This window comes from Lucilia sericata, unplaced genomic scaffold (genome assembly GCF_015586225.1).
Source record: "Lucilia sericata isolate MDLA Ls3-8-SP2 unplaced genomic scaffold, ASM1558622v1 Contig000640F_arrow, whole genome shotgun sequence".
NCBI classification, from domain to species: domain Eukaryota; kingdom Metazoa; phylum Arthropoda; class Insecta; order Diptera; family Calliphoridae; genus Lucilia; species Lucilia sericata.
Window position 1 is genome coordinate 207,501 of NW_023994646.1, and position 27,144 is coordinate 234,644.

Here is a 27,144-nt window from a genome sequence, read left to right on the forward strand (position 1 = left end):
CTCGCGCTCGCTCGCTCGCTCGCTCGCTCGCTCGCTCGCTCGCTCGCTGCTCGCTCGCTCGCTCGCTCGCTCGCTCGCTCGCTCGCTCGCTCGCTCGCTCGCTCGCTCGCTCGCTCGCTCGCTCGCTCGCTCGCTCGCTCTCGCTCGCTCGCTCGCTCGCTCGCTCGCTCGCTCGCTCGCTCGCTCGCTCGCTCGCTCGCTCGCTCGCTCGCTCGCTCGCTCGCTCGCTCTCGTCGCTCGCTCGCTCGCTCGCTCGCTCGCTCGCTCGCTCGCTGCTCGCTCGCTCGCTCGCTCGCTCGCTCGCTCGCTCGCTCGCTCGCTCGCTCGCTCGCTCGCTCGCTCGCTCGCTCGCTCGCTCGCTCGCTCGCTCGCTCGCTCGCTCGCTCGCTCGCTCGCTCGCTCGCTCGCTCGCTCGCTCGCTCGCTCGCTCGCTCGCTCGCTCGCTCGCTCGCTCGCTCGCTCGCTCGCTCGCTCGCTCGCTCGCTCGCTCGCTCGCTCGCTCGCTCTCTCGCTCGCTAGCTCTCTCGCTCGCTCGCTCGCTCGCTCGCTCGCTCGCTCGCTCGCTCGCTCGCTCGCTCGCTCGCTCGCTCGCTCGCTCGCTCGCTCGCTCGCTCGCTCGCTCGCTCGCTCGCTCGCTCGCTCGCTCGCTCGCTCGCTCGCTCGCTCGCTCCTCGCTCGCTCGCTCTCTCGCCTCGCTCGCTCGCTCGCTCGCTCGCTCGCTCGCTCGCTCGCTCGCTCGCTCGCTCGCTCGCTCGCTCGCTCGCTCGCTCGCTCGCTCGCTCTCTCGCTCGCTCGCTCGCTCGCTCGCTGCTCGCTCGGCCGCTCGCTCGCGCTCGCTCGCTCGCTCGCTCGCTCGCTCGCTCTCGCTCGCTCGCTCGCTCGCTCGCTCGCTCGCTCGCTCGCTCGCTCGCTCGCTCGCTCGCTCGCTCGCTCGCTCGCTCGCTCGCTGCTCGCTCGCTCGCTCGCTCGCTCGCTCGCTCGCTCGCTCGCTCGCTCGCTCGCTCGCTCGCTCGCTCGCTCGCTCGCTCGCTCGCCTCGCTCGCTCGCTCGCTCGCTCGCTCGCTCGCTCGCTCGCTCGCTCTCGTTCTTCCCCCGTGCCCCTTCTCCCTCTCTTTCCTCTCGCCTCCGCCTTGGCCTTTCTCCCCTGTCCTTTTCCCCCCGCGCCCTTCGTCCTTTTTTTCTTGCCCCTCCTTGTTTCTGCTTTCCCTTTCTCTTCCCCCCCCGTCTTTGCTCTTCCCCCCTTTTGCCTGTCCTCCCTCGCTCTCTTCCCACCCACAACATATCAAACCCCAAAGCATAAAAAAACCAAATCACAAGTAAATTACAAAAACAACTCACCATTATACTCTTCTCGCCATCATCATCCAATTTACGTTTTCTATCTCGTCTTGTATCGGCCGTTTGAAGAAAACATAATAAATCAAAATACCATAAAGTGGACTGATAATGCCGCCCCTCCTGTATGCTCATATTAATGCGTGAACATTCACGTCTATAGTTTGTACGAAATATGTTAATTTTACGTAAAACATCTTCACGATCTGCATTCGGTTCAATTTCACGCAATTTATCGACCATTATATCGTAGGCATCACATTTTACCTGGCGATTTTTATACAGTGGATTATTCATGTCCCAGAGGGCCGGTAATGATTCGTATAGATAAAAGAATTCAGTCCAAAATTTCTTATTATGTATGGAATGTATTGATTGTCGATGTGTTGACATTGTTTTTGTTATTATTTGTTTTGCTCTTTAGAATATTTTCTGCTGTTCTGTTGCTGCTGGTAGTAGTCGTTTCGTCTTTTTTGTTGTTTTTTTTCTGTATGGTAGTTGTTTTTGTTGTTTGTTGGGGAAAAATGTTTCAAGACAACTACTACTCTCCAATTTGTATGTAGTAGCACTCGTATGCTTGACAAACAAACCGTTTGGCTTGAGCGACAATATTCAACTGAATTTTTAAAGTGCGCGCTCTGAAATGCTTGTCTATTGCGTACAATCTCTTTGCTTGAAAAAGCAATAAAACAAAGTGGAAAAAATAAAAAATAACAACGGTTTTTATTGTTTTAGTTTATGTTTGTATTTTGGTTGCCAGTATCGTACATATTTCTTTTCATACCCTACACCATTGAAATGGAGCTGGTATTATTATGTGTTGAGACGATGTCTATCTGTCTGTGATTTTGAAATCGTAACATTATTTCTCAAAAAATGAACTACATATCTAAAAACTTATTGAAATTGTAAAATTTTAAAATTTTCCTAATGCAATTTTCTTCTTCAATTCTTTATATTCATTATTCGTAAATAATGAAGTTCATTCATTAATATAAAAGCTTTAAAGCTTTTCATGTGCCAATAGAATAGAGCTAGCAAGAAATAGCTTAAAAGCTTTCTACTAAGTACAAAAAAAAAAAACTTTTGCTGAATATAAAGTAAAAGTTTAGCACAAGAACAAAGTGTTCATTTTGAAAACACATGAGACAAACAACAAAAACAATTTTAATAAATACATATTTTTGTTTAGTTCATTTTTATACTTCACTGGTAGAGGAGGGTTGTTTGGCTACTTTTGTTATTATTATTTTTTTCTTCTGTAAACACACCAAAAAATGTCTAATAAACAAACATCCACATCTACCATGATATATCAGCCACAACAGCAGACACCACGAGCGCAAGATCAACGTATAACTTTAATACGAAATGTTCGTAAACATCCTCGACTGTACAAAAGTGAATTTTTGCATACGCCATTTTTACATCGTCATGAAAAGCAACAAATATGGGATAGAATTGCTCAAGATTCGGGATTTGAGAAAAGTGAGTGCGATGAGGAAAAGCTCAAATTAAGAATTGTTGGTAAAAGCATATAACAAAAATACAATGGGCTTAAAACAAAAGCAATGCGAATGAAATATATATATGTATATAGAATTTGATTAAGCTAGACTATATAGTAGTTAATAGTATAGGATACTTTATAGTCATGACTACAGATTTCTCTATAGTCAAGAATATAGACTACTCTATAGCCAAGACTATAGACTACTCTATAGCCAAAAATATGAACTACTATATAACTCTATAGTCTTGACTATAGACTACTCTATAGTCTTGACTATAGACTACTCTATAGTCTTGACTATAGACTACTCTATAGTCTTGACTATAGACTACTCTATAGTCTTGACTATAGACTACTCTATAGTCTTGACTATAGACTACTCTATAGTCTTGACTATAGACTACTCTATAGTCTTGACTATAGACTACTCTATAGTCTTGACTATAGACTACTCTATAGTCTTGACTATAGACTACTCTATAGTCAAGACTATAGACTACTCTATAGTCAAGACTATAGACTACTTTATAGTCAAGACTATAGAGTACTCTATAGCCAAGACTATAGACTACTCTATAGTCAAGACTATAGACTACTCTATAGTCAAGACTATAGACTACTCTATAGTCAAGACTATATGCTACTCTATAGTCAAGACTATATACTACTCTATAGTCAAGACTATAGACTGCTATATAGACAAGACTATAGACTACTCTATAGTCAAGACTAAAGGCTATTCTATGCTCAAACAAAGAAACAATTAAGTTCCAGCAATTGCCTCCAAAACTCCTATAACCTTTAATAAAATCGCATTTTTTTCTTCTTATTTTCTTTTACTTTTAGCCGAAGATGCCAAATGTAAATGGCGCTCCTTAATCAATTATCTGCGACAGCATCTGGATAGTGTGGCACAAAGAAAATTAAGACGTTATATACCAGTCACCGAAAATCCCGAAGATAAATATGTACAATTAACTGACTGGTCCTTCTATAATGAGCTGGAATTTGTAGTGCCATATGTTAAATATGCTGCCAGTAAACAAAGCAATAATGGAGGAGGAAATCACATGGAAATATCAGCCAATGAAATAGATCTGATCTTAGAGGGAATAGAAGCAGAAGTCGATAAAAGAAATGAACAGCAGCAGCAGAAAACTGAAAATGATTTTACATTACAACTGGAACAGGAACTAGCTAAGGAAGAAGAACAAGTAGAAAAACAGCCTTCTAATGGGGATAGTAAATTAATGTTATTATCTAATAATGATAATGCTTTAACAGATGATGATATTATATTAAAAGAATACTTTGAAAATATGTTAAAGTCTACCTTAAAACTGCCGCGATTTCATCAAAATCGTATAAGACAAAAATTATTAGATTGTATAAATGAACAAAAGGATATAAATAAAATTAATTAGATCTCTATCTGTTTATTTTCACATAAATAAAACTTTTTATACTTAAGACATTGCTTACCACTTACACGAATTTGTTGTATGTACGAACTACGACGATTGAACAGACAGACGTCAGACATCTAGGCTACTTGAACTTGACGTATTACAGATTTACACTCATCATTACGGAAAACACGGTGATAGCTATTGATTTTGCCCAAGGTGGAAATGAAGGCTTCATCGTGAGTGATTATGATCAACATAAAGTTGGATTGAGTCTGGCGATCTTCGACAATACGATTGAGGGCATCACATAACGATAAAATATTATTGCGATCCAAATTGGTGGTGGGTTCGTCTAAGGCCAAAACACCACAATTACTGCTAAATGTTTCGGCCAAAGCCATACGTATGATGAGGGAGGCGAGTACCCTTTGACCTGCACTGCAGCGACCACGCATTTCAATTTCGGAATTATTTTTCGATTGTATAACACGATAATTATAACTGCGGCGACGATCCATGGGTGAGGCCGACTCCTTACCCTCTTCCGTTTGTATTTGTATGTAATCAATGTCATTGCCACGATAAATAAGACGCCAATATTCACGTATCAAACGATTAATTTCTTGCATTTTTTCGGTATGGAATTGCATAAGGGCCCACTCCAAGGCCACACGATGTTGGCCCAAATCATTGGCTACCTTCTTGGTCAATTGGACTTCATAGTAAATGCGCCGATAATTAACAAGAGAATCCCGATATTTCGGTTCTGCCAGTTCCCGTTCTAATTTTGTTATTTGATGTTTGACCTCGCCACGCTGACCCAAAAGTTCACCTTTGCGCACGGTTATCTTGTCACGTTTTTTCGTTAATTCCGATTTCTCTTTGGAGACATTTGAGAAATCTAATTTGCCCAATTCCTCCATAAGGGCCTCGAATTTAACATTTAAATCTTTAAGTTTTTCTTCCAATATCTTCAATTCACGATTGTCCTTAAAGTCACGATCTATAGATTCTTGATTGGCAATCTCCGCTTTGATGGCATCCAATTGCTCATTAGTCTCGGCAATAGTTTGAGCCTAAATGGAAAGCATTAAATAGTCAGTAAGAGATGGTTACATTTAAAACAAATTACTTACTATTTTCTTAATTTCTTCTTTGCTGGCATTCAAAGCGTCCTCTTTGTCTTTTAATTGTTGATCCAGGTTTAATTGTTGATAATCCAAAACCTCATTGTCCAGCCTTTAAAAGTGTTTATGCATTAAGGAAATATTTCTTAAAGAATTCTAAACAAAACTTCTGTACCTATTAATGTCATGATCCATTCTTCTAAAAGTATCCAGTTTCTTTTGCATTTGATTTATCTTAACGCGATTCTTTTCTTTTAGCTGAGATTTTTCCGAAGAGGCGGCACTTAATTGTTGCTTAAGCGGCGACACTTTAGCTTGCTTCTCTTGCATTTCGGCCAACATGTCAACTAAAAGGTTCGAAAGTTCAGCTTTACGTTCCTTAAGTTGCGGTAAATTTTGTATGCCTTCCTGGAGTTTTATTTGCTGATCTTTCAAACTAATTTTTATAATAAATGAAGAAGAATTAATAAAATATTGTGGAAATGTTGTCTGGATACTTACGAATTTTTCAATTCTCTCAGTTTATTAAGAGCATCCATATTCTTTTCATAATATTGCTGATTCTTATCCAACTCTTTCCGTTTCTCTTCTAATTCCGCCGAAATTGTTGTTTTTTCCGCCTGTACTTCATCTATGGAAATATTGTCACTCTCAGTATCTTGAGGCATTTTTCTTTTCAACTTTTCAATATCGTTTTTAAGGCGATTCGATTCTTTAATGCACTCATCCAAAAGTGACATGTCTCCCATCATGGAGTTGGCGGTTTCCATAGTTGTAGTGGGTTCGGCCAGAAGAGTTTGCATATTTTCCATTTCAGTGCTGGATTCGGCCAATTGATTTTGCAAACTTTTTAATACTTCCCTTTTTTGGGGAATTTCTGCTTCAAAACGGGCCACTTTATCAATAATTGGCTTTAAATGTAATAAACTTTCATATTTCTTTTGCTCTTCTTTGAGCAGTTTCTCCACCCTTTCAATATTTTGGGGTAAATCTTGGATTTTATCAGTTAATTCCGTGGTTAGATTGGAGGCCTTTTTTGTTAAATAATTAAAAAGTTAATTAGAAAGACAAAGCAACAAATTTAAAAACAATGAATTTTACCTCTTCTGTATCCATACACTTCTGGCACAAAGGACAGTAGGGTTCTTCATCTATCTTTTGCAAATAATTCTTATAAAATACTTCAGCTGATTTTTGAGCGCCATGTTCCAATTGGTATTTACTCACAGAGGCCTTGGATTTGGCCAACATTTCCTCATAGGGAGTCGAATGACACTTTTCAAATATTTTCTCTTTACAATCTTCCAATTCTTTTTCACATTTTTGTAAATCATCTTTAAGATTTTTGCGTTTAATCTCAATTCTTTGATGTTTTAATTTCATGGAATTTAATTTTTCATTGTATTCCTTAATTTTAATACGAGATTTTTCATAGGAAGCTTTTAAGTGACGCTGGAAATTAGTTTCTATAGTACGTCCCTCCTCGAAAACTTTGCGGAAGTTGTCACTGTGTTTACTCTTCACTTTGCGCATTTCCTCTTCGCGTTTCTCTAGTTCCTTCTCTTTAATACTCAATTCGGCCACCAGTTTCGATATGGAATTAAGAAATGTTAAACGTTCATCTACTTTACGAAATTGTGCTTCTAATGTTTTAATAGTTTCCTTGTCATTCTTCAAAGATTCACGAAATTCATTTTGATTGAATTTTGCCAGCGATTCTTCGTAACATTGCTCGGTCTCCTTGAGCTTTTCGGTTACCACTTTAAGTTGTTGGGTAGCCTTTTCCGTTTGTAAAATATTCCTTTCAAGTTGCTCGGACTCTTTTTCGTAAGCTTTTTTCTGCTTTTGCATAGTGGAGACGGATTCTTGCAACTTAGTCAACTCAACACGAAGTTGATCAATTTTAGTTTGACGCTCTTGATCTTCCTTATCGTGTTGTGTAACAGTTTCACTTATTTTACAATGTTCGGCCGCTAGGAAAGCTTGTATTTCCTCTAATAGCTCGGTGATTTCATTTACCGAATTCATTAAATCAAATTCAATGGGTATATTGAGTTCCTGGCAAAGTGCTTTCAATTTATCGGCTCTTTTTTGTTTGCAATCTTGTTCTTTTTGCTTTTGCTGCTGTATGACAACACGTTTCTTATCAATTTCATTATGTTTATGCTGTAGACTTTTCTCCTCCACTCTCTGACTTTTAAGTTTTTCCTCAACTTCTTTACGTTCCATACGTTTTTCGGCAATTCTCTGTTGGAACGATGATATTTCATTATCTAATTCTTCCATGGTACCTTCGAACATTTTCTTAATTTTCTTTTTGAGTCCGTTCATTTGATCGGTGCAATTTTTTTGTCTAAAAATTAGAGATTTTGAAAAGAGGAGGAAGGTATGTTTTAGTTATTTAAAAGATAAAAATTTGTTATTTGGACTCTCTGGACACTCTAATATGGAAAAATATGTGTATAACAATTTTTCATTTCTACATAACAGATAGAAAATAGTTTTTTTCTATAGAACTTTTGTTGTATAAAACTTTTCTCATCTTTTCTTTTTTTTTAATTGTCTAAAATTATAATAAAACTTTAAAACTCACTTAGTTTGCAATTCCACCTTCTGCGCCTGATATTTTCCCACTTCATATTCAATTTTATGTATCTGCTTTAGACGTTCCTCAATCGGAGCCATTTCATCGTCGCATAATTTACATTGATCATCAATTGTTTGGGCTTTTTGTTTATATTTTTGAAGACCCAAAGATTTTCCCTCCATTTCTTGCTTCAAATGCTCCACAAAACGTAGATCGGCTTCTGTAAGTTTGGAATGAAAACATTATTGGAAAACTGTACACAAAATTTACCAATAAAGCGTAGGCAAGCTCTCTTACCCTTAATTTTCAATTGTTCCATTTCCTCTTTGCGCATTTTGATAATACGATCCAATGCCTTATTGTACTCGGTAATGCCAAAAATGGCATCAAACTTCTCTTTGAGTTTCTTCGCCTCATCCAGAGGCCAGCTGGAATCTTCCTGATGGCAAAAGAGTACATTATTTATAATGGCCTTGGAGACGCCCATAAACTGACTCATGACCAAGTCTACGTCGGCACAACGTTTACTTATCGATTCACTGCCCTTCTTGTCGTCATCATTCAAATAGTTGATAGTGGCATCCAAAGTTTCAAATGTAATTTTATTACGCTTCATACCCAGCTTCATGGAACGACAGATGGAAAGGCGGGCTCCCTGCACATTACGCACCTCTAGTTTAATTTGGCCCAAGACATCGGTGAGACTAAAAATCTTGGGGTCATGCACAAAATTCTTGCCGCGGTCACTGCCAGGCGGACATTCACCTGTTAAGGCGTACTTAAGACATTCAATGATGGTGGTCTTGCCACAACCATTCTCACCCAATATCAAAGTTACCGGCGAACTAAAACGTATAAGCTGTATTTTTGTTGTTTGCAATTATTAGCATTAGCATCATCATGATAAGAGTACAAAAGTAAAAGCAAAAAAAAAAAAAAAACTTGAAAAAAAGTTGCATTCAATACAACAATGTATACCTGTGCATCACCAGCGTTACCACCAAAACTGCGTATACCTTGTATCGTAAGTTTCTCGATGGTAGACATTTTAAAAGCGTCTTTATTTTACACTTTCCAGGGAGTTGAAACAAATAATTTTGGAATATATCTATTGGAGTTACACTTATTATTTACGCTAAACAATAATACACAAACATTAATTTTTTTAAATTGCGATTTTTTGCACAGCAAAATGAAATTTCACAACACAGCGGCAAAATTTGCGCGTCTACAATCGAAGAATATTGTACAAAAAAACTGAAAAAACATAGGAAAAAATAGTGTTGCAATACGTTTTTATATTTACAACAACTACACTGTCAAAGTGCAGTGTAGAGATTTAATATGTTTAATGAAAAGTGGTATTAAAATATTCTAAATTGAATAGGATTTTAAGATACATACAGAAATTCGAATTGGATTTCAATTAAGTATACATACATATAACATTAAAATTCTATAAATTTTTGGAATAATAAAATATAAAATTTCTACTTTGGTCACTGGGTTAAAAATGATTTGGACTGTGTTATTTTTATATTTTACTAACTAAAACATTGTAAATAAATATGTACGTAATATGCACGTACTGCACTTAAAGTACAGTTTACTTTTTTATTGAAAATGTATATTATTTAAAATAAAATAATAAACTAAGTGTTAAATAAATTAATTATAATGAAAATTACACTTTGGCTTTAAAATTTGTAAAATAAATACTTATTTAACATTTACTTTGCCTGTTTTTTATAGTAAATTCGTTTAACTGAAGAAATGCAGTTTGTTTACAAACATTTAAATAATTTAACACTTTGCAACACTAGTTTTGGAGACTTACTAACTTATATATGGCAGCTTTATAGATTTTTTGTATTCATTTGGGTGTTTACATTTTTTTTTGTTTATTTTTTTTTATCAAACAATTAAAACTAAATAAATAAAGAAAAACTAGCTCTTCCTAGAATAAATTTAAAATACAATTAAAATGTCTAAATTTGCATTGGACTCTATATTAAGTAATTATTTCAATATGCTACAGTAAGTAGAGAAAAAAGGACTCCATTTTTTTTATTTACATTAAAAACACTTAAAGAAATTTTTAACTTAGAAAGGATTACGTTTTTTATTTGTTTACCAAAAATACACTAAACGAAATTTTACTATTTTATTTTAAGAAAAACTCAATTGGAAAGAATTCTACCAGAATTTAGTGAAATCTACTTACGTTTGTCGTTTAAAGAGAACTTTGGAAAAAATTATGTAAGTTTTTGAGATAGAACGCGAAAAAAAAACTAGAAACATTTCATTTTGATTAAAATGTTATTTAAATTTTAGCTAATTTCTTCGGATAATTTACAACTTTATCGTAAGCTTTTGGTTTTATATTATTGTGAAGAATATCCTTCCTTAACCTCGGTAATTAGCATCATGGAAAGATGTTTTAGTGTGGAAGATATCTATAATATCGTAGCTGAACAGGAGGATATACTTTGCAAGTGGTGGGAATTTAAAAATAATTGTACTGAGGTTAATGCAAGTAAAGCCAAAAAACGTAAGATATGTAAATAGATTGGAAAAATAAATATATAAAAAAAAATTCTATATAAAAATGTATGTGTAATATCTTTTTTTATAGAAAAATAAGTGTATAAAAAATGTTTCTGTAGAAATGTTTAGTTATAACACATTTTCTTATAAAAAATGTGTATAACACATTTTTCTACAAAAAAATTGTGGGAATTTAAAAAAAAACGTAAAATATGTAAATAGATTGATAAAATAAATATTTAAATGTGTTTTTATATAATAATTGTGTATAACAGTTCTTGCTCCTATAGAAATTGTTTCTATAGCAGTTTTTTGTGTTAGAAATCCATGTTATGAAAATTACAGTTTTTTTTTACAAAATTATGTGTATAACTGATTTTTGCGTAAAACATATTTTTCTATATAAATAAATTAATGTGTAACACTTTTTCTTATAAAAAACTAGTGTATAAAAATTTTTTCTATAGAAAAATTGTGTATAATAGATTTTTCTATAGAAAATTTTGAGTATGACAGATTTTTTATACAAAAACAGATATTTCAATTGAAAAATTTATATGTAACAGATTTTTCTATAGAAAAAGAAATTTTTAAATAAGAAAGAAATGCGTATAACACATTTTGTTACAGAAAAATTTGTGTACAAGACATTTTTCTGTAGCAAAATGTATAGAAGATTTTTTTTTGTCTACAGAAAAAATTGTGCATAATAGATTTTTCTATCGAAAATTTTGAGCATAACAGATTTTTTATACAAATATTTGTGTATAACAGTTTTTTCTATAAAAAAGACATTTTTAAATAGAATAAAAACCGTACAACACATATTCCTACAGAAAAATATGTGTACAAGTCATTTTTCTATTTAAAATTTAGAGTATAACACATTTTTATTCAGAGAAATTAGAGTATAACACATTTTTCTTTAGAAAAAATATTTTATAACGAATTTTTCTTAAAGAAACATTTTTGTATAACATATTTTTCCGTAGTGAAAGACATTTTCTATAAACAAATTTGTGTATAGCGCAATTTGCTGCATACATCTAGAGATAATGTTGTGTATAACACATTTTTTAGAAACCTATAATAAATGTTATATTTATTTAAAAAGTTAATGAATAGTCTCTGCCAAAAACTTTTTACGGTGTATAATTGTTTGTTTACAATTTTTCTGTCAATAGTTTTTGTTGATCAGGGATGGAAAAGTATATAGTTTTAAATACAATTTTATAAAAAGAATTTGCAAATGTTTATGATGCAACAATAAATGATAGTTGATATAGTTTCATAAAGTTTTCAATATTTAAACCATAATTTATAATATACATCTAATTTCAATATTATATTTTCTACATTAATTATTAATAGTGGTATCACCATCTCTGCTGTAGACTTTTCAGTAATGACAGCATTGCCAACTTACATTTATATTCTACAAGTAAATAATTGTTTTCGGGATTTAATTTTGGATCCTTTCGATAAATTTGTTAAAAAATTAAGGAAAACTGAATGATAAATGTCTTAATTATATGAAAAACGCTAAATTTATAATAGAGCATAATCGGTACAATGGATTTGGTAAGTTTTTGTAGTGTGTGATCTAATTAGAGTCGCCCAAAACCAATTTGGTGTTGTGGAATTTATTTTGTGTAAGGAATTAAATTTTTGGCAAAATTCGAGCCTTGGATTAGCAATACGAAACGTATGTTGTACCAGTTCCACTATTGCCGATTGTTCTTTCATTGGGGAACAAAGTTTCAGTTGATATAGCTATCGCTGGGTTGACAATCTTTGGGCGAGTATTTTTTATTCGGTGTCACCTTTTATTTATCGAATTGAGTAGTCGCCTGAAGCTCACAATTCTATTCTTTGAAAAGTTTACAATATTCCCTGCAGCCAGTGCCAGTACAGCCAGTAGATATATTTCTCTTCTAGAACTATTGATATGGGGCAATCACTTACTACATGTATCCTCAGAGATTCCATCTTGTTATTCAGAGAATCTATGCGTATTAGGTTATGCATTGAATATATTTTTTATTAATTGCCTACATACCTTTATACCTTCTATTTTCTCTCCAACAGCAAAATATTCCTATCGAAAAACAAGTAAATCTTATTTTGCTCTCAAAGGTTTTGAAAAATAACTTGGATTTAAAGAAGAAAACTAACCTTAGTCTCTATCAAATCCACCGTATACTACAAAATCAAGATGTTATTTTGGAGGTGTGGAAAGAAAGAAACAAAAAAATAAAAAAAACACCAGACTATACAGTTGCCGTCGAAACACTTCTACTGGAATGGATACGCCAGTGTAAATTAAAAAAAGTAAATTTATCAATAACCACAATACACGAACAAATAAACTATCTAAAGGAATTATTTAAAATATTCTATAAAATAAATATGAAAATTTGGACTCGAATAAGAACAATTTTAGGGGATTTACTTTATAATAATGTCTCAACGGATTGTATACCTTTTGATATATATGCAATTTTTCAAAAAGAAGGTAAACGATTATTAAAAGCTGAAATATATGAGGAATTTCTTGAGCGTCTGGATGTTAAAGCGATAAGGAGCAATTCAAAAAAATCTATTGAAAGTAAAAGTCCTAAAACGAAAGCAAAACCCCCAGAAGAAAGTAAAATTGAAAATAAAGATGATGATGAAGTTATTGCAGTTGAAAACCCCATTACAGTTGTTGATATTAGCAATGATGATACAGAATTTTATGATAAAATTACCAAAATTAAAAGCGAACCATTATCGCCAACTTACTCCGTTCGTCAAGATGTAATAAAGGAAACTATTATTTCATCTAAGGGTAAGTTGGTTTACTTTTTTACTTTTTTATATCATGTATTATTTGGTACATTAAAAAGCTAACATTTCATTTACTTATTTAATTGATAGTTTTTTGTTTTTATTTTTTTTTTATTTAACCATTATGTAAAAATACTTTTCTTTAACTATCTTCACCCCCATTTAACTCCACCTCCGGTTATCGTTTAACCTGTAGATATTCTGCCGGTTAAAATATTTTTTGTATGAAAACTGTCAATTTAACTTTAGGATAAAATATAACCAGACATTGAGATAATGGGGGTTAATGTTATAAGTTTTCCATGAATGAATAGTGTTACGGTGTATTCTTATCGGGGGAAGAAGCCAATCTTGTTATATATTTTTATAAGCTTTAGTCGAAAAGCAGAAAATCACAGAATGATTTTTAGGGAATGAAGAAAATATTCCATAGATAAGAAAAATTATTACTAGAACAAATCTAGAACTGAACTAGAACTGAACTAGAACTGAACTAGAACTGAACTAGAACTGAACTAGAACTGAACTAGAACTGACTAGAACTGAACCTGAGAACTGAACTAGAACTGAACTAGAACTGACTAGAACTGAACTAGAACTGAACTAGAACTGAACTAGAACTGCTAGACTGACCTAGAACTGAACTAGAACTGAACTAGAACTTAACTAGAACTGAACTAGAACTGACTAGAACTGAACTAGAACTGAACTAGAACTGAACTGAACTGAACTAAATGAACTAGAACTGAACTAGAACTGAACTAGAACTGAACTAGAACTGAACTAGAACTGAACTAGAACTGAACTAGAACTGAACTAGAACTGAACTGAACTAGAACTGAACCTAGAACTGAACTAGAACTGAACTAGAACTGAACTAGAACTGAACTAGAACTGAACTAGAACTGAACTAGAACTGAACTAGAACTGAACTAGAACTGAACTAGAACTGAACTAGAACTGAACTAGAACTGAACTAGAACTGAACTAGAACTGAACTAGAACTGAACTAGAACTGAACTAGAACTGAACTAGAACTGAACTAGAACTGAACTAGAACTGAACTAGAACTGAACTAGAACTGAACTAGAACTGAACTAGAACTGAACTAGAACTGAACTAGAACTGAACTAGAACTGAACTAGAACTGAACTAGAACTGAACTAGAACTGAACTAGAACTGAACTAGAACTGAACTAGAACTGAACTAGAACTGAACTAGAACTGAACTAGAACTGAACTAGAACTGAACTAGAACTGAACTAGAACTGAACTAGAACTGAACTAGAACTGAACTAGAACTGAACTAGAACTGAACTAGAACTGAACTAGAACTGAACTAGAACTGAACTAGAACTGAACTAGAACTGAACTAGAACTGAACTAGAACTGAACTAGAACTGAACTAGAACTGAACTAGAACTGAACTAGAACTGAACTAGAACTGAACTAGAACTGAACTAGAACTGAACTAGAACTGAACTAGAACTGAACTAGAACTGAACTAGAACTGAACTAGAACTGAACTAGAACTGAACTAGAACTGAACTAGAACTGAACTAGAACTGAACTAGAACTGAACTAGAACTGAACTAGAACTGAACTAGAACTGAACTAGAACTGAACTAGAAACTGAACTAGAACTGAACTAGAACTGAACTAGAACTGAACTAGAACTGAACTAGAACTGAACTAGAACTGAAACTAGAACTGTACTAGAATTGAACTATAACTGATTGATTATTAATTTACATTAATTATTCAATATTCTTGTTGAAGGGTATATAAGATTCGGCATAGCTAAATATAGCACTGTTTTCTTTTGGTTGATTGGATAACTGTACATTCTTTCATGTAAATATTTGTAACCTATTAACTCATTTCATTGCCTTTTAAACTAACTTTTATTAATTTTGCGCCTGCTTTAACATAAACCATTTTATCCTCTTTTAAGCCTTTAATAAATTTATTAATTTCATTAAGTAGTTGCGGTAATATACACTTTTTTATTATAATTTGAATTTTGATGTTGCACTAAGTTTTAAGTGGTTTTTTATGTGCTTGCTTAATAATGAAATATTAATAAATAAATGTAATAAAAATAAACAAAAATTCGCAGATATTGAAACGACAGAAATAGAGCAAACAAAAGAGGTCTCTATTAAAAAAGAGCCCCAAGCGAATATTGAAACTGAAAATCTCATTAACAGTTTAGAAGAGGAACTAAACGAGTTTGAAGAATTTATTGATATTCCTGAAAATCCAAGAAAAACTTTAAAGCTAGAGCCTGATAATGAGAAAGCTCTAGAGACCAGGATTAAAATAGAAGCGCAAGAGTGTGATAATACGAAAGTGTTGGTTCCTAATATTAAACTTGTAAACAGCGAGTGTAATAAAGCGATGGAATCCAACATTAAAATAGAACCCCCGGAACTAAACGATGACATTTTGCAAGTGGAACATAATGAATTAGAAACATTTCTAGGAATTTCTAATGATCAACAAACAGAATCTGCAAATGAAAAAATTGAAGATATTTCAGCAGAAATTAAAAGGCAGTTAGATTTCGATTTTATGGATGACAATGACAGTGAATGCATTGATATTTATCAAATTGTAGATAATAATGAAGAAGATGATAAGGGAGAAAATGAATGTTCTACAAAAAATCTTAGTAAAAAAGAAACTAATGAAACCCTGAATGGAATTGGAAAGAAACCCATTGAAATTGAATTTAGTGATTTTGATTGTTTACAAATTATACTGAAAAAAAACTGTGATAAATCATTAAAAGAAATCTTAAAAGAAGTTAAAAATAAAACAAATGAAACAGCTGAAGTTATAAAGAAAACTGAAGAGGAAAATGAAGAAACACAAATTGAACTAGACATTGAAGATGGTGATTTTGAAGATTTACAAAATGAACTGGAAAAAAACTGTGAAGAAGAAAATAAAACTGCTGAAGTTATGGAGGAAGACGAGGAGGAAAATGAAGAAACACAAATTGAACTAGAAATTGAGGACTGTGAGGAAGATGTACAAAATGAATTAAGGGAAATAATAAATAAATATGCCAAGGAAAATAAACAAGAAAGAAAAACAGAAAATCCTTTAGAAATTATACAACAGGAAGAAAAGCGATTACCAACTGAGAAGGACGAGGACGACTATGAAATTGTTTTCGAAATTGTATCCGATGAGGAAGTTGATGCCAATAATGCGGAGCTTAATAGAGTAATTGATTTGTTAAAAACAAAACAAATAAATGAAAGTGGAAAAAGACGTGGTAGTCAGACAGCAGATGAAACTTCCCTTTTAAATACACCTAGCAGAAAAATGCCACGTTTAAATTCAAATCAATCCGAAGACTTAGTTGCTAATATTAAGAGTAATGATGATGTTACAAAATGTCTTTATAAAGATTTTAAATCGTCAAATGTTAAGAAGCGTAGAAGAGTTAAAAAAAGAACTTTTTAGAAAACTAACAAAATGCATACCTAAATGCTTTGTTAGTTATTTTAGTTGTATTATAACAGTAAGATTTTATTCTTATTAGAATAAGTATTATTTCTTGGAAAAGATTATTTGTTTAATGAATAACTTTAAGTTTTATTATAAAAACCAATATTTTAGTTTTTATTTCTGAGATGAAATTGTTTAATTTTAGAAAACTGAGGACTTTTGATAATAACATTTAAAACGAAATAATGAATCTTATAAGAATAAGATATTTTTGAAATGCCTTTCTTTACTAATTCGTTTTACAAAAGTCCTTAATATTTATTTGTTTGAATTATAAGTAAATGTAATTATTTTCTATAAATAAAACTGAATGCGAAAAAAAGTACAAAAGCCCTGTAATTGCCTTGTAACTAAACTGTGATATTTTTGTTAAGACTGATTTTTTTGTTAATATATTTTTTAAGAACAAATAAAACGTTTTGTTTATAAACCCCAAAAGTGTGTTTTTATTCATTTCTTTAGCCTGGACATCAACCCTTATTGATTCTGGTTTATGTAGTCGCCAGTTTAAGAACCTTTTAAAACCAGTATCGTAAATTTTTGCTATTTCGAGAACCTTTTAAAACCAGTATCGTAAGTGTTTGTAACTCTGCTAATAGGGATTGTTTACCGTATAAAGGTTTAGATCTTAGCTATCTAAACCATTGGTGGTTGTCTTTGATATACATGAATTTCTAATTATTGTACAAGCACAGTCGATGCCAGATAAAGTATGTTATCCTTGCTTTTTTTAATGTGAAAAATTTTTAAAATTTAATATTTTTCTAAAATAATATTGAGATTTACTTTGAGGATCAATTGAAATTACAAATTTCATTAGTTTATACAATTAATTTCTTCGCTAAAGATTCCCAAATAGAGGTCTGCCGGACCTAGACCTCTAACAACTACTCTCACATAAGGCCATACTGACATAAATATTAATCGCGTCTAACCTCATATTGAAGGTTTGTTCATACCTATCAAAGATTTCAGGAAACTAAGAGTAATTCTGATATATCACACAACACTATTGTTCCCCATTCAATATGTTTTTGTTGACTTGACCATAGACTCGTACATACATATGTAATTATAAAATTGTTTACTTTAGTGGCAACCTGGTGGCAATTCTAATTATACATCATGAGTGTCTTTAATAAGTGGTGACAACAACCTGCATTGTTATTTTCATAATATGTTTTTATATTAGTAAGTTTTTAAACCAATAGGGATGGGTTTGCATGAATATGTATGTATTTCTGTTCAGCAAAATCTTCCGCTATCAAAAATTGGCATTTAACAAGTAATAATTAGTTAAAAGACTTTTTAATGAAAAGGCCTTTTAGGGTGATAGACCACTACAGCAAGAAACTCTGTTTAGCTGTTGAAAACTCCTTTAGTTTTAGGCAACATGAAACCTAAGTTACTAGTAACACATCTATACACCGGGATTGCAATACGATCAAGTTGCAACGAGATTAGCAGGTCAGTGATAAGCGATTTCTTTTAGGGGAACTGAGATAAATGTTTCTACTTGGATAGTGCTACAAAAGTTAAATGCTTTATTTCTCGGTGGTACTATTTCAAGCTCAGAATGAACAAGAGATTGCCACGCAAGTGGCTATTTCCATATATGGCATCTACGGGCCATGTACAAGGATTTGCAAGAGACGACCCACGACCCTTAAGGAACACATAAGTAGGAATTTTCGAAAATATCGTCGACGGACCATGTACAAGCTCATTGCTCGACTAAATGAGCTTTCTAAACTCTGACGATCGCTGCCCGTAGCGGAATTTCCGACATGTAAAAGCATAACTTCCGTTTAGAACTACGCAGCTGAAATGGTAGCTGTTAATTCAGCAACATCATAAGATAATTGTTAGATCGAAATAGGAATCCATCAAATAAAACATTCAAAACATTCATACCAGTATATAGGTGTGGTGCGTTCTATATACCTCTGATTCATTCCGTATCTCATAATTTGACATCAATTCATTCCCAACATTTGGCCTCACAGTCACTCCTATGGATTTCACCGAGCATTCGATTCTTAAGGAACACGCAAGTGGATGGAGCTACAGAAGTTAAATGCTTTATTTAGCACAGAATTTGCGAGAGACGACCCAACATTGCCCCTTATGATCCTAAAAGAACACATAAGTGGCAATTTTCGAAAATAGCGTCGGCGGACCATGCTCAACTACACTTCTTAACTCTGACGATCGCTGCCCGTAGCGTAACTTCCGATATTTAAAAGCATAACTTCCGTTTAGAACCATTCAGTTCAGTAGATCGAGACAGGAATCCATTAAATAAAACATTCGACACATTTATATGAGTATATAGATGTAACGCGCGTTCTATATACCCTTGATTCATCCAGTATATCTCATAATTTGACATCAATTCATTCCCAACATTTGGCCTCACATTTGCTCCTATAGTGCACCATTCTTTAATGCAACACATTCTACCTAAGTTGTCGGACCAACCACGTGCGCCCCGAAGGAACCTATTCAAGACAAGGATTGGCCGAAGAGTCAAATGACACCACCAGACACTGGTAACAGCTCCTTTATACCTGTACTGCAATAACACCAAGATATGGAAAATTCATCAAGGGTAACATGCCCTTCCTACAGGCCATTATACCTGAACAATTTTATGATATAACTATCTACAACGGAGATGGTACGAGTTAAAATCACAGCTCTATGGAACCTATTCAATAACCATAACAAGACAAGGAATAGCCGAGGAGTCAAATGACACTACCAGTTCATAGAGATACTGGCTCATTTATACCGGTATTGTAATAACACAAAAATAGAGGAAAATTTATCAAGGGTAACATGCTCTTGCTACAGGCCCACTACTATCTACATATAACGGAGATTATACGAAATTAAGTGGATCATGAAACGCTGAAAACACTTTCGCAGTTATGAAATAATTGTACGAAATTGGATGAGCGGATTTTGGCAAATGTAAAGCAGGGGAGGGGATAATCCCTCAAATATATCTAAACGATGTTATACCAGTTATTACAGGAACACTGATTGGAAAATATCTACGTCTAAGAAATTGAGTTACTGGATATCGAATAAATGCCATGTAAAATTGTGCACAAAAGGCCCATTAGTAGCAATTATACGAACCCTAACCTAGAACACTTAATACTGAACTTAAAAAATACGTGCTACCGAACATTTTCGAAAATTTGAAGTTTTATGTCAGTGTAGCCAATTGATCAACACAAAAGTATAATGATAAGGTCGGGCCACTGGACCTTTGGTGAATGTCATATTTGACAGACAATAGCCTTTCAAGTAAAATAACTTAAACGACCTACCCTTATAGGAAAATCCTTCATAACACGAATAACTTCAAATCCTTCATGACACGTATAACAACAACATATTTAATTCATAAAACAACAACTTTACAACTTTCAAATACAAATGTCCGTTACTTTTTCTTTCAATTTCAAAACTTGTATATTTGTATAACCTTTAATGTTTAATACTTTTGCACCTGTTGCAATATTTGATTACAATTTTTCTAAATCAAAATATAATTACCATGATTTGCACTTGATCGCTCCCCTCTCTCTCTCTCTCTCTTGCCCTTTGCCCACTTTAATATTTTTCCTCAACAAGTTTTTGTGGGGTTTCTTATGAATGCTGTGAGCTGTATGTTTGTACATTTTTCCCATTTTCAACAGATTTTTCTAAATATGTAGAGAAACTGGCAGATGTTTAGGACAGATGTTGCTGCAACTAGGATCATCATCCTTTAAGGCTGTAACAGAACAACAAACTCCCCTTCTTAAATAAAATGTATTTGTAATAGGTTTTCAGATAGATAATGCTGAAACAAGTTGGTTGGTTTGGTTGAAGGAATCCATATAAATTAGGAAACCAAAATGTTGAATAATTATGTTAGTGTTGTTGGTGGTGTTTGTGCACCGTATTAAGAGGGGAGCCTTACATAGATAGCTGTTGGTGTTGTTGTTTGCAATTATATTCATGTACTAGAGTAGTGTATGCAAGTGTTTATTGTTGCAATTGGGTGCATTTGTGGCGACAGGTGCAAATAGTTTTGTTGTGTGGTAGTTAGGAGGTATCAACTGACAGTGATTTTGTTGTTTATCATAAATTCACATGTCTATGTTTGCCAGCCAGCCAAACAACCAGCCTGTTTGCTAGCTGGCTGGCTTTGCTTATTAACTAACTAGTTGGTTAGTCAAAGTTATTAGTCACTATACTAACAGCAGTAACACAGCGGCAGCAGCGTTAATAATAGTAGTTGTAGTATTTTATTGACTATTTATCTATGGCCTGAAAAATGGAGGGACGTAAAAGGGGAGTAGTTTTGCAGCAGAGTTTAGTTGGGTGGCGGGCCTACTTGGACTAACATAATACGATATAGTTCGTATTACAAGTTATGTGTTCATAAATGTGTATAAGTCCACAAACAAGTGTATTTATTTAGTTGCAGCTGCATTAGTTGCCAATTTATCAATTGATGCTTGTTATAGCTGTTGGGGTAGTCGATGAAAAACAACCTTGCCGTTTGTACTCGTATGTTCATTAAATTGTGGAAGCTAGAGCAACCACACACTCAAACAACGCAACAACACCAGAAACCCACTAACTTAACAAATCATTGCAGAACTGCTGTTGACCAAAAAATGAAAAGGAAAAAAAAATGAGTTGAAAATTGTAAAAAAGTCACAAAAGCAATTGACTAGTCAACCACACAATCGCATTGGCTAGCAACCACCACCATTTCTTATTGGTGACGGAGGGAAAACTGGTTAAACACTTAGAAGCACAGGTGCATTTGAAATATTTCGTTAATCGTAGCTCTGTGTCCCCCTGCAAAAAATGCCGCTCCAACAAAAAAAAAAAAAAAAAAAAAAAGCAGAGCACTTAAAATGAAAAACGTCATAGAAAACTGGCATCAAAAAAAGTTATCTTCAGAGCAAAAAACAAACAAATCTGAACTAAACGCGTTAAATTCAGCTCACACACATTTAAATTTGAACAGCAGGTTTATGACACCGGCCGGATGGGTGTCTATCAAACGACACGCATCGATCGACATCATAATGATCAGCACCAACAACAGCTTCAGATACTGTTGCAGCAGCAACAATAACTTGTTGTCGTCAGCCTAGTGATCATACCACTTGTTTCAGTTGTTGTGTTATTAATCTTACAACAAGTATTTTATGGCACCCAAACTCCTCAGCATCCGGTGTGATTATTTAATGTGAATTCGATTGCCTCTAATGGAGAAGCAATTATTAATAAGGCATGATGTTGTTAAATAGTTAAATTAAGTGATGTAGTCTAATAGTTACACGTTAAGACATCTGGGGAGTTGTTTGGTTAAATGTCAGTTTTACCAGTTCTTATTTAAGAATATTCTATTGGAATTACTAACGAGTATTTAAGATATAATGTGCCAACATTGACTATGTTTCATAAAGTCCTTGACTTTTTTGATTAAATAAGATCGGTTTGAATTTTGAGGAGATTTATTGACTTGTCTATTGCATATAGCATGCTAAATAAACACTTTGTACAAATATCGCACTGAACTAAAAGTGAACTAGCCAGAAAACGAACTTTCATTTTAATCCGTTTTGCTCTGGGGCCAGAAGTTTAGCAAGTATATGTACTTTTATGTTTTCACTCAAAAGTCGATTTATTAATAGGGAATAAAAGTGATCACAGATTTTCATTGTTTTTGTCGTAGTTTAGCCAGAAAATTTACTTATTTGTTTTCACTCAAAAATCGATTATCTATGGGGAATAAAAGTGATCACAGATTTTCATAGTTTTTGCCCTGGAGCCTCTAGTTTACTCAGGAAATGGACTTTTATGTTTTCACTCACAAATCCATTTTTAGTGAGAAATAAAAGTGATCACAGATTTTCATTGTTTTTGCCCAGGGGCCTCTAGTTTAGCCAGAAAATGGACCTTTATGTTTTCACTGAAATATGGAGTTTTGATGGGGAATAAAAGTGATCACAGATTTTCATTGTTTTTGCCCTGGGGCCTCTAGTTTAGCCAGAAAATGGACTTTTATGTTTTCACTCAAAAATCGATTTTTGATGGGGAATAAAAGTGATCATAGATTTTCATTGTTTTTGCCCTGGGGCCTCTAGTTTAGCCAGAAAATGGACTTTTATGTTTTCATTTAAAAATGGATTTTCTATGGAGAAGTGATCACAGATTTTCATTGTTTTTGCCCTGGGGCCTCTAGTTTAGCAAGAAAATGGACTTTTATGTTTTCACTCAAAAATCGATTTTTGATGGGGAATAAAAGTGATCATAGATTTTCATTGTTTTTGCCCTGGGGCCTCTAGTTTAGCCAGAAAATGGACTTTTATGTTTTCATTTAAAAATGGATTTTCTATGGAGAAGTGATCACAGATTTTCATTGTTTTTGCCCTGGGGCCTCTAGTTTAGCCAGAAAATGGACTTTTATGTTCTCACTCAAAATCGATTTTTGATGGGGAATAAAAGTGATCACAGATTTTCATTGTTTTTGCCCTGGGGCCTCTCGTTTAGCCAGAAAATGGACCTTTATGTTTTCACTCTAAAATCGATTTTTGATGGGGAATAAAAGTGATCACAGATTTTCATTGTTTTTGCCCTGGGGCCTCTAGTTTAGCCAGAAAATGGACTTTTATGTTTTCATTCAATAATGGATTTTCTATGGAGAATAAAATTGATCACAGATTTTCAATGTTTTTTCCCTGGGGCCTCTAGTTTAGCCAGAAAATGGACTTTTATGTTTTCATTCAATAATGGATTTTCTATGGAGAATAAAATTGATCACAGATTTTCAATGTTTTTTCCCTGGGGTCTCTAGTTTAGCCAGAAAATGGACTTTTATGTTTTCATTCAAAAATCGATTTTCTATGGAGAATAAAAGTGATCACAGATTTTCATTGTTTTTGCCCTGGGGCCTCTAGTTTAGCCAGAAAATGGACTTTTATGTTTTCACTCTAAAATGGATTTTTGATGGGGAATAAAAGTGATCACAGATTTTCATTGTTTTTGCCCTGGGGCCTCTAGTTTAGCCAGAAAATGGACTTTTATGTTTTCATTCAATAATGGATTTTCTATGGAGAATAAAAGTGATCAGAGATTTTCATTGTTTTTGCCCTGGAGCCTCTAGTTTAGCCAGAAAATGGACTTTTATGTTTTCACTCAAAAATCCATTTTTGATGGGGAATAAAAGTGATCACAGATTTTCATTGTTTTTGCCCTGGAGCCTCTAGTTTAGCCAGAAAATGGACTTTTATGTTTTCACTCAAAATCGAGTTTTGATGGAGAATAAAAGTGATCACAGATTTTATTGTTTTTGCCCTGGGGCCTCTAGTTTAGCCAGAAAATGGACTTTTATGTTTTCATTCAATAATGGATTTTCTATGGAGAATAAAAGTGATCACAGATTTTCAATGTTTTTTCCCTGGGGCCTCTAGTTTAGCCAGAAAATGGACTTTTATGTTTTCACTCTAAAATCGATTTTTGATGGGGAATAAAAGTGATCACCGATTTTCATTGTTTTTGCCCTGGGGCCTCTAGTTTAGCCAGAAAATGGACTTTTATGTTTTCATTCAATAATGGATTTTCTATGGAGAATAAAATTGATCACAGATTTTCAATGTTTTTTCCCTGGGGCCTCTAGTTTAGCCAGAAAATGGACTTTTATGTTTTCACTCTAAAATCGATTTTTGATGGGGAATAAAAGTGATCACAGATTTCCATTGTTTTTGCCATGGGGCCTCTAGTTTAGCCAGAAAATGGACTTTTATGTTTTCACTCTAAAATCGATTTTTGATGGGGAATAAAAGTGATCACAGATTTTCATTGTTTTTGCCCTGGGGCCTCTAGTTTAGCCAGAAAATGGACTTTTATGTTTTCATTCAATAATGGATTTTCTATGGAGAATAAAATTGATCACAGATTTTCAATGTTTTTTCCCTGGGGCCTCTAGTTTAGCCAGAAAATGGACTTTTATGTTTTCACTCTAAAATCGATTTTTGATGGGGAATAAAAGTGATCACAGATTTTCATTGTTTTTGCCCTGGGCCTCTAGTTTAGCCAGAAAATGGACTTTTATGTCCATTTTTTATGGATTTTCTATGGAGAATAAAATTGATTACAGATTTTCAATGTTTTTTCCCTGGGGCCTCTAGTTTAGCCAGAAAATGGACTTTTATGTTTTCACTCTAAAATCGATTTTTGATGGGGAATAAAAGTGATCACAGATTTTCATTGTTTTTGCCCTGGGGCCTCTAGTTTAGCCAGAGAATGGACTTTTATGTTTTCATTCAAAAATCGATTTTCTATGGAGAATAAAAGTGATCACAGATTTTCATTGTTTTTGCCCTGGGGCTTCTAGTTTAGCCAGAAAATGGACTTTTATGTTTTCATTCAATAATGGATTTTCTATGGAGAATAAAAGTTATCACAGATTTTCATTGTATTTGCCCTGAAGCCTCTAGTTTAGCCAGAAAATGGACTTTTATGTTTTCACTCTAAAATCGAGTTTTGATGGAGAATAAAAGTTATCACAGATTTTCAATGTTTTTTCCCTGGGGCCTCTAGTTTAGCCAGAAAATGGACTTTTATGTTTTCACTCTAAAATCGATTTTGATGGGGAATAAAAGTGATCACCGATTTTCATTGTTTTTGCCCTGGGGCCTCTAGTTTAGCCAGAAAATGGACTTTTATGTTTTCATTCAATAATGGATTTTCTATGGAGAATAAAATTGATCACAGATTTTCAATGTTTTTTCCCTGGGGCCTCTAGTTTAGCCAGAAAATGGACTTTTATGTTTTCACTCTAAAATCGATTTTTGATGGGGAATAAAAGTGATCACAGATTTCCATTGTTTTTGCCATGGGGCCTCTAGTTTAGCCAGAAAATGGACTTTTATGTTTTCACTCTAAAATCGATTTTTGATGGGGAATAAAAGTGATCACAGATTTTCATTGTTTTTGCCCTGGGGCCTCTAGTTTAGCCAGAAAATGGACTTTTATGTTTTCATTCAATAATGGATTTTCTATGGAGAATAAAATTGATCACAGATTTTCAATGTTTTTTCCCTGGGGCCTCTAGTTTAGCCAGAAAATGGACTTTTATGTTTTCACTCTAAAATCGATTTTTGATGGGGAATAAAAGTGATCACAGATTTTCATTGTTTTTGCCCTGGGCCTCTAGTTTAGCCAGAAAATGGACTTTTATGTCCATTTTTTATGGATTTTCTATGGAGAATAAAATTGATTACAGATTTTCAATGTTTTTTCCCTGGGGCCTCTAGTTTAGCCAGAAAATGGACTTTTATGTTTTCACTCTAAAATCGATTTTTGATGGGGAATAAAAGTGATCACAGATTTTCATTGTTTTTGCCCTGGGGCCTCTAGTTTAGCCAGAGAATGGACTTTTATGTTTTCATTCAAAAATCGATTTTCTATGGAGAATAAAAGTGATCACAGATTTTCATTGTTTTTGCCCTGGGGCTTCTAGTTTAGCCAGAAAATGGACTTTTATGTTTTCATTCAATAATGGATTTTCTATGGAGAATAAAAGTTATCACAGATTTTCATTGTATTTGCCCTGAAGCCTCTAGTTTAGCCAGAAAATGGACTTTTATGTTTTCACTCTAAAATCGAGTTTTGATGGAGAATAAAAGTTATCACAGATTTTCATTGTTTTTTGCACTGGGGCCTCTAGTTTAGCCAGAAAATGGACTTTTATGTTTTCACTCAAAAATCCATTTTCTATGGAGAATAAAAGTGATCACAGATTTTCATTGTTTTTGCCCTGGGGCCTCTAGTTTAGCCAGAAAATGGACTTTTATGTTTCACTCTAAAATCATTCAAAAATCGATTTTGATGGGGAATAAAAGTGATCACAGTTTTTCATTGTTTTTGCCCTGGGGCCTCTAGTTTAGCCAGAAAATGGACTTTTATGTTTTCACTCTAAAATCGAGTTTTGATGGAGAATAAAAGTGATCACAGATTTTCATTGTTTTTGCCCTGGGGCCTCTAGTTTAGCCAGAAAATGGACTTTTATGTTTTCATTCAAAAATCGATTTTTGATGGGGAATAAAAGTGATCACAGATTTCATTGTTTTTGCCCTGGGGCCTCTAGTTTAGCCAGAAAATGGACTTTTATGTTTTCATTCAAAAATCGATTTTTGATGGAGAATAAAAGTGATCACAGATTTTCATTGTTTTTGCCCTGGGGCCTTCTAG

At 34.2% G+C, this 27,144-nt stretch overlaps 4 protein-coding genes and 1 pseudogene across 4 annotated transcripts; 3 read left to right on the forward strand and 2 right to left on the reverse strand.

The window, feature by feature from the left end:
* Nucleotides 1-1,951, reverse strand: part of LOC119606950 — a 3,424-nt pseudogene extending 1,473 nt beyond the window's left edge.
* Nucleotides 1,952-2,526: 575 nt separating this feature from the next.
* On the forward strand, nt 2,527-4,279 carry LOC119606952. Its single transcript, XM_037960625.1, has 2 exons — nt 2,527-2,823; nt 3,695-4,279. The coding sequence occupies exons 1-2, from the start codon at nt 2,613-2,615 to the stop codon at nt 4,270-4,272; spliced, it is 789 nt and encodes a 262-aa protein (XP_037816553.1). The 5' UTR covers nt 2,527-2,612; the 3' UTR covers nt 4,273-4,279.
* On the reverse strand, nt 4,256-9,228 carry LOC119606948 (DNA repair protein RAD50). The gene is made up of 8 exons (XM_037960623.1): nt 8,950-9,228; nt 8,269-8,830; nt 7,978-8,191; nt 6,486-7,737; nt 5,886-6,415; nt 5,560-5,820; nt 5,394-5,496; nt 4,256-5,333 (listed from the first exon to the last, which is right to left on the reverse strand). The coding sequence occupies exons 1-8, from the start codon at nt 9,016-9,018 to the stop codon at nt 4,392-4,394; spliced, it is 3,933 nt and encodes a 1,310-aa protein (XP_037816551.1). The 5' UTR covers nt 9,019-9,228; the 3' UTR covers nt 4,256-4,391.
* Nucleotides 9,229-9,842: 614 nt separating this feature from the next.
* On the forward strand, nt 9,843-10,760 carry LOC119606946. The gene is made up of 3 exons (XM_037960621.1): nt 9,843-10,008; nt 10,146-10,230; nt 10,306-10,760. The coding sequence occupies exons 1-3, from the start codon at nt 9,956-9,958 to the stop codon at nt 10,537-10,539; spliced, it is 372 nt and encodes a 123-aa protein (XP_037816549.1). The 5' UTR covers nt 9,843-9,955; the 3' UTR covers nt 10,540-10,760.
* Nucleotides 10,761-11,942: 1,182 nt separating this feature from the next.
* On the forward strand, nt 11,943-17,307 carry LOC119606947 (uncharacterized protein PFB0765w-like). The gene is made up of 3 exons (XM_037960622.1): nt 11,943-12,099; nt 12,607-13,348; nt 15,467-17,307. The coding sequence occupies exons 1-3, from the start codon at nt 12,091-12,093 to the stop codon at nt 16,822-16,824; spliced, it is 2,109 nt and encodes a 702-aa protein (XP_037816550.1). The 5' UTR covers nt 11,943-12,090; the 3' UTR covers nt 16,825-17,307.
* The last annotated feature ends 9,837 nt before the right edge of the window (nt 17,308-27,144 follow it).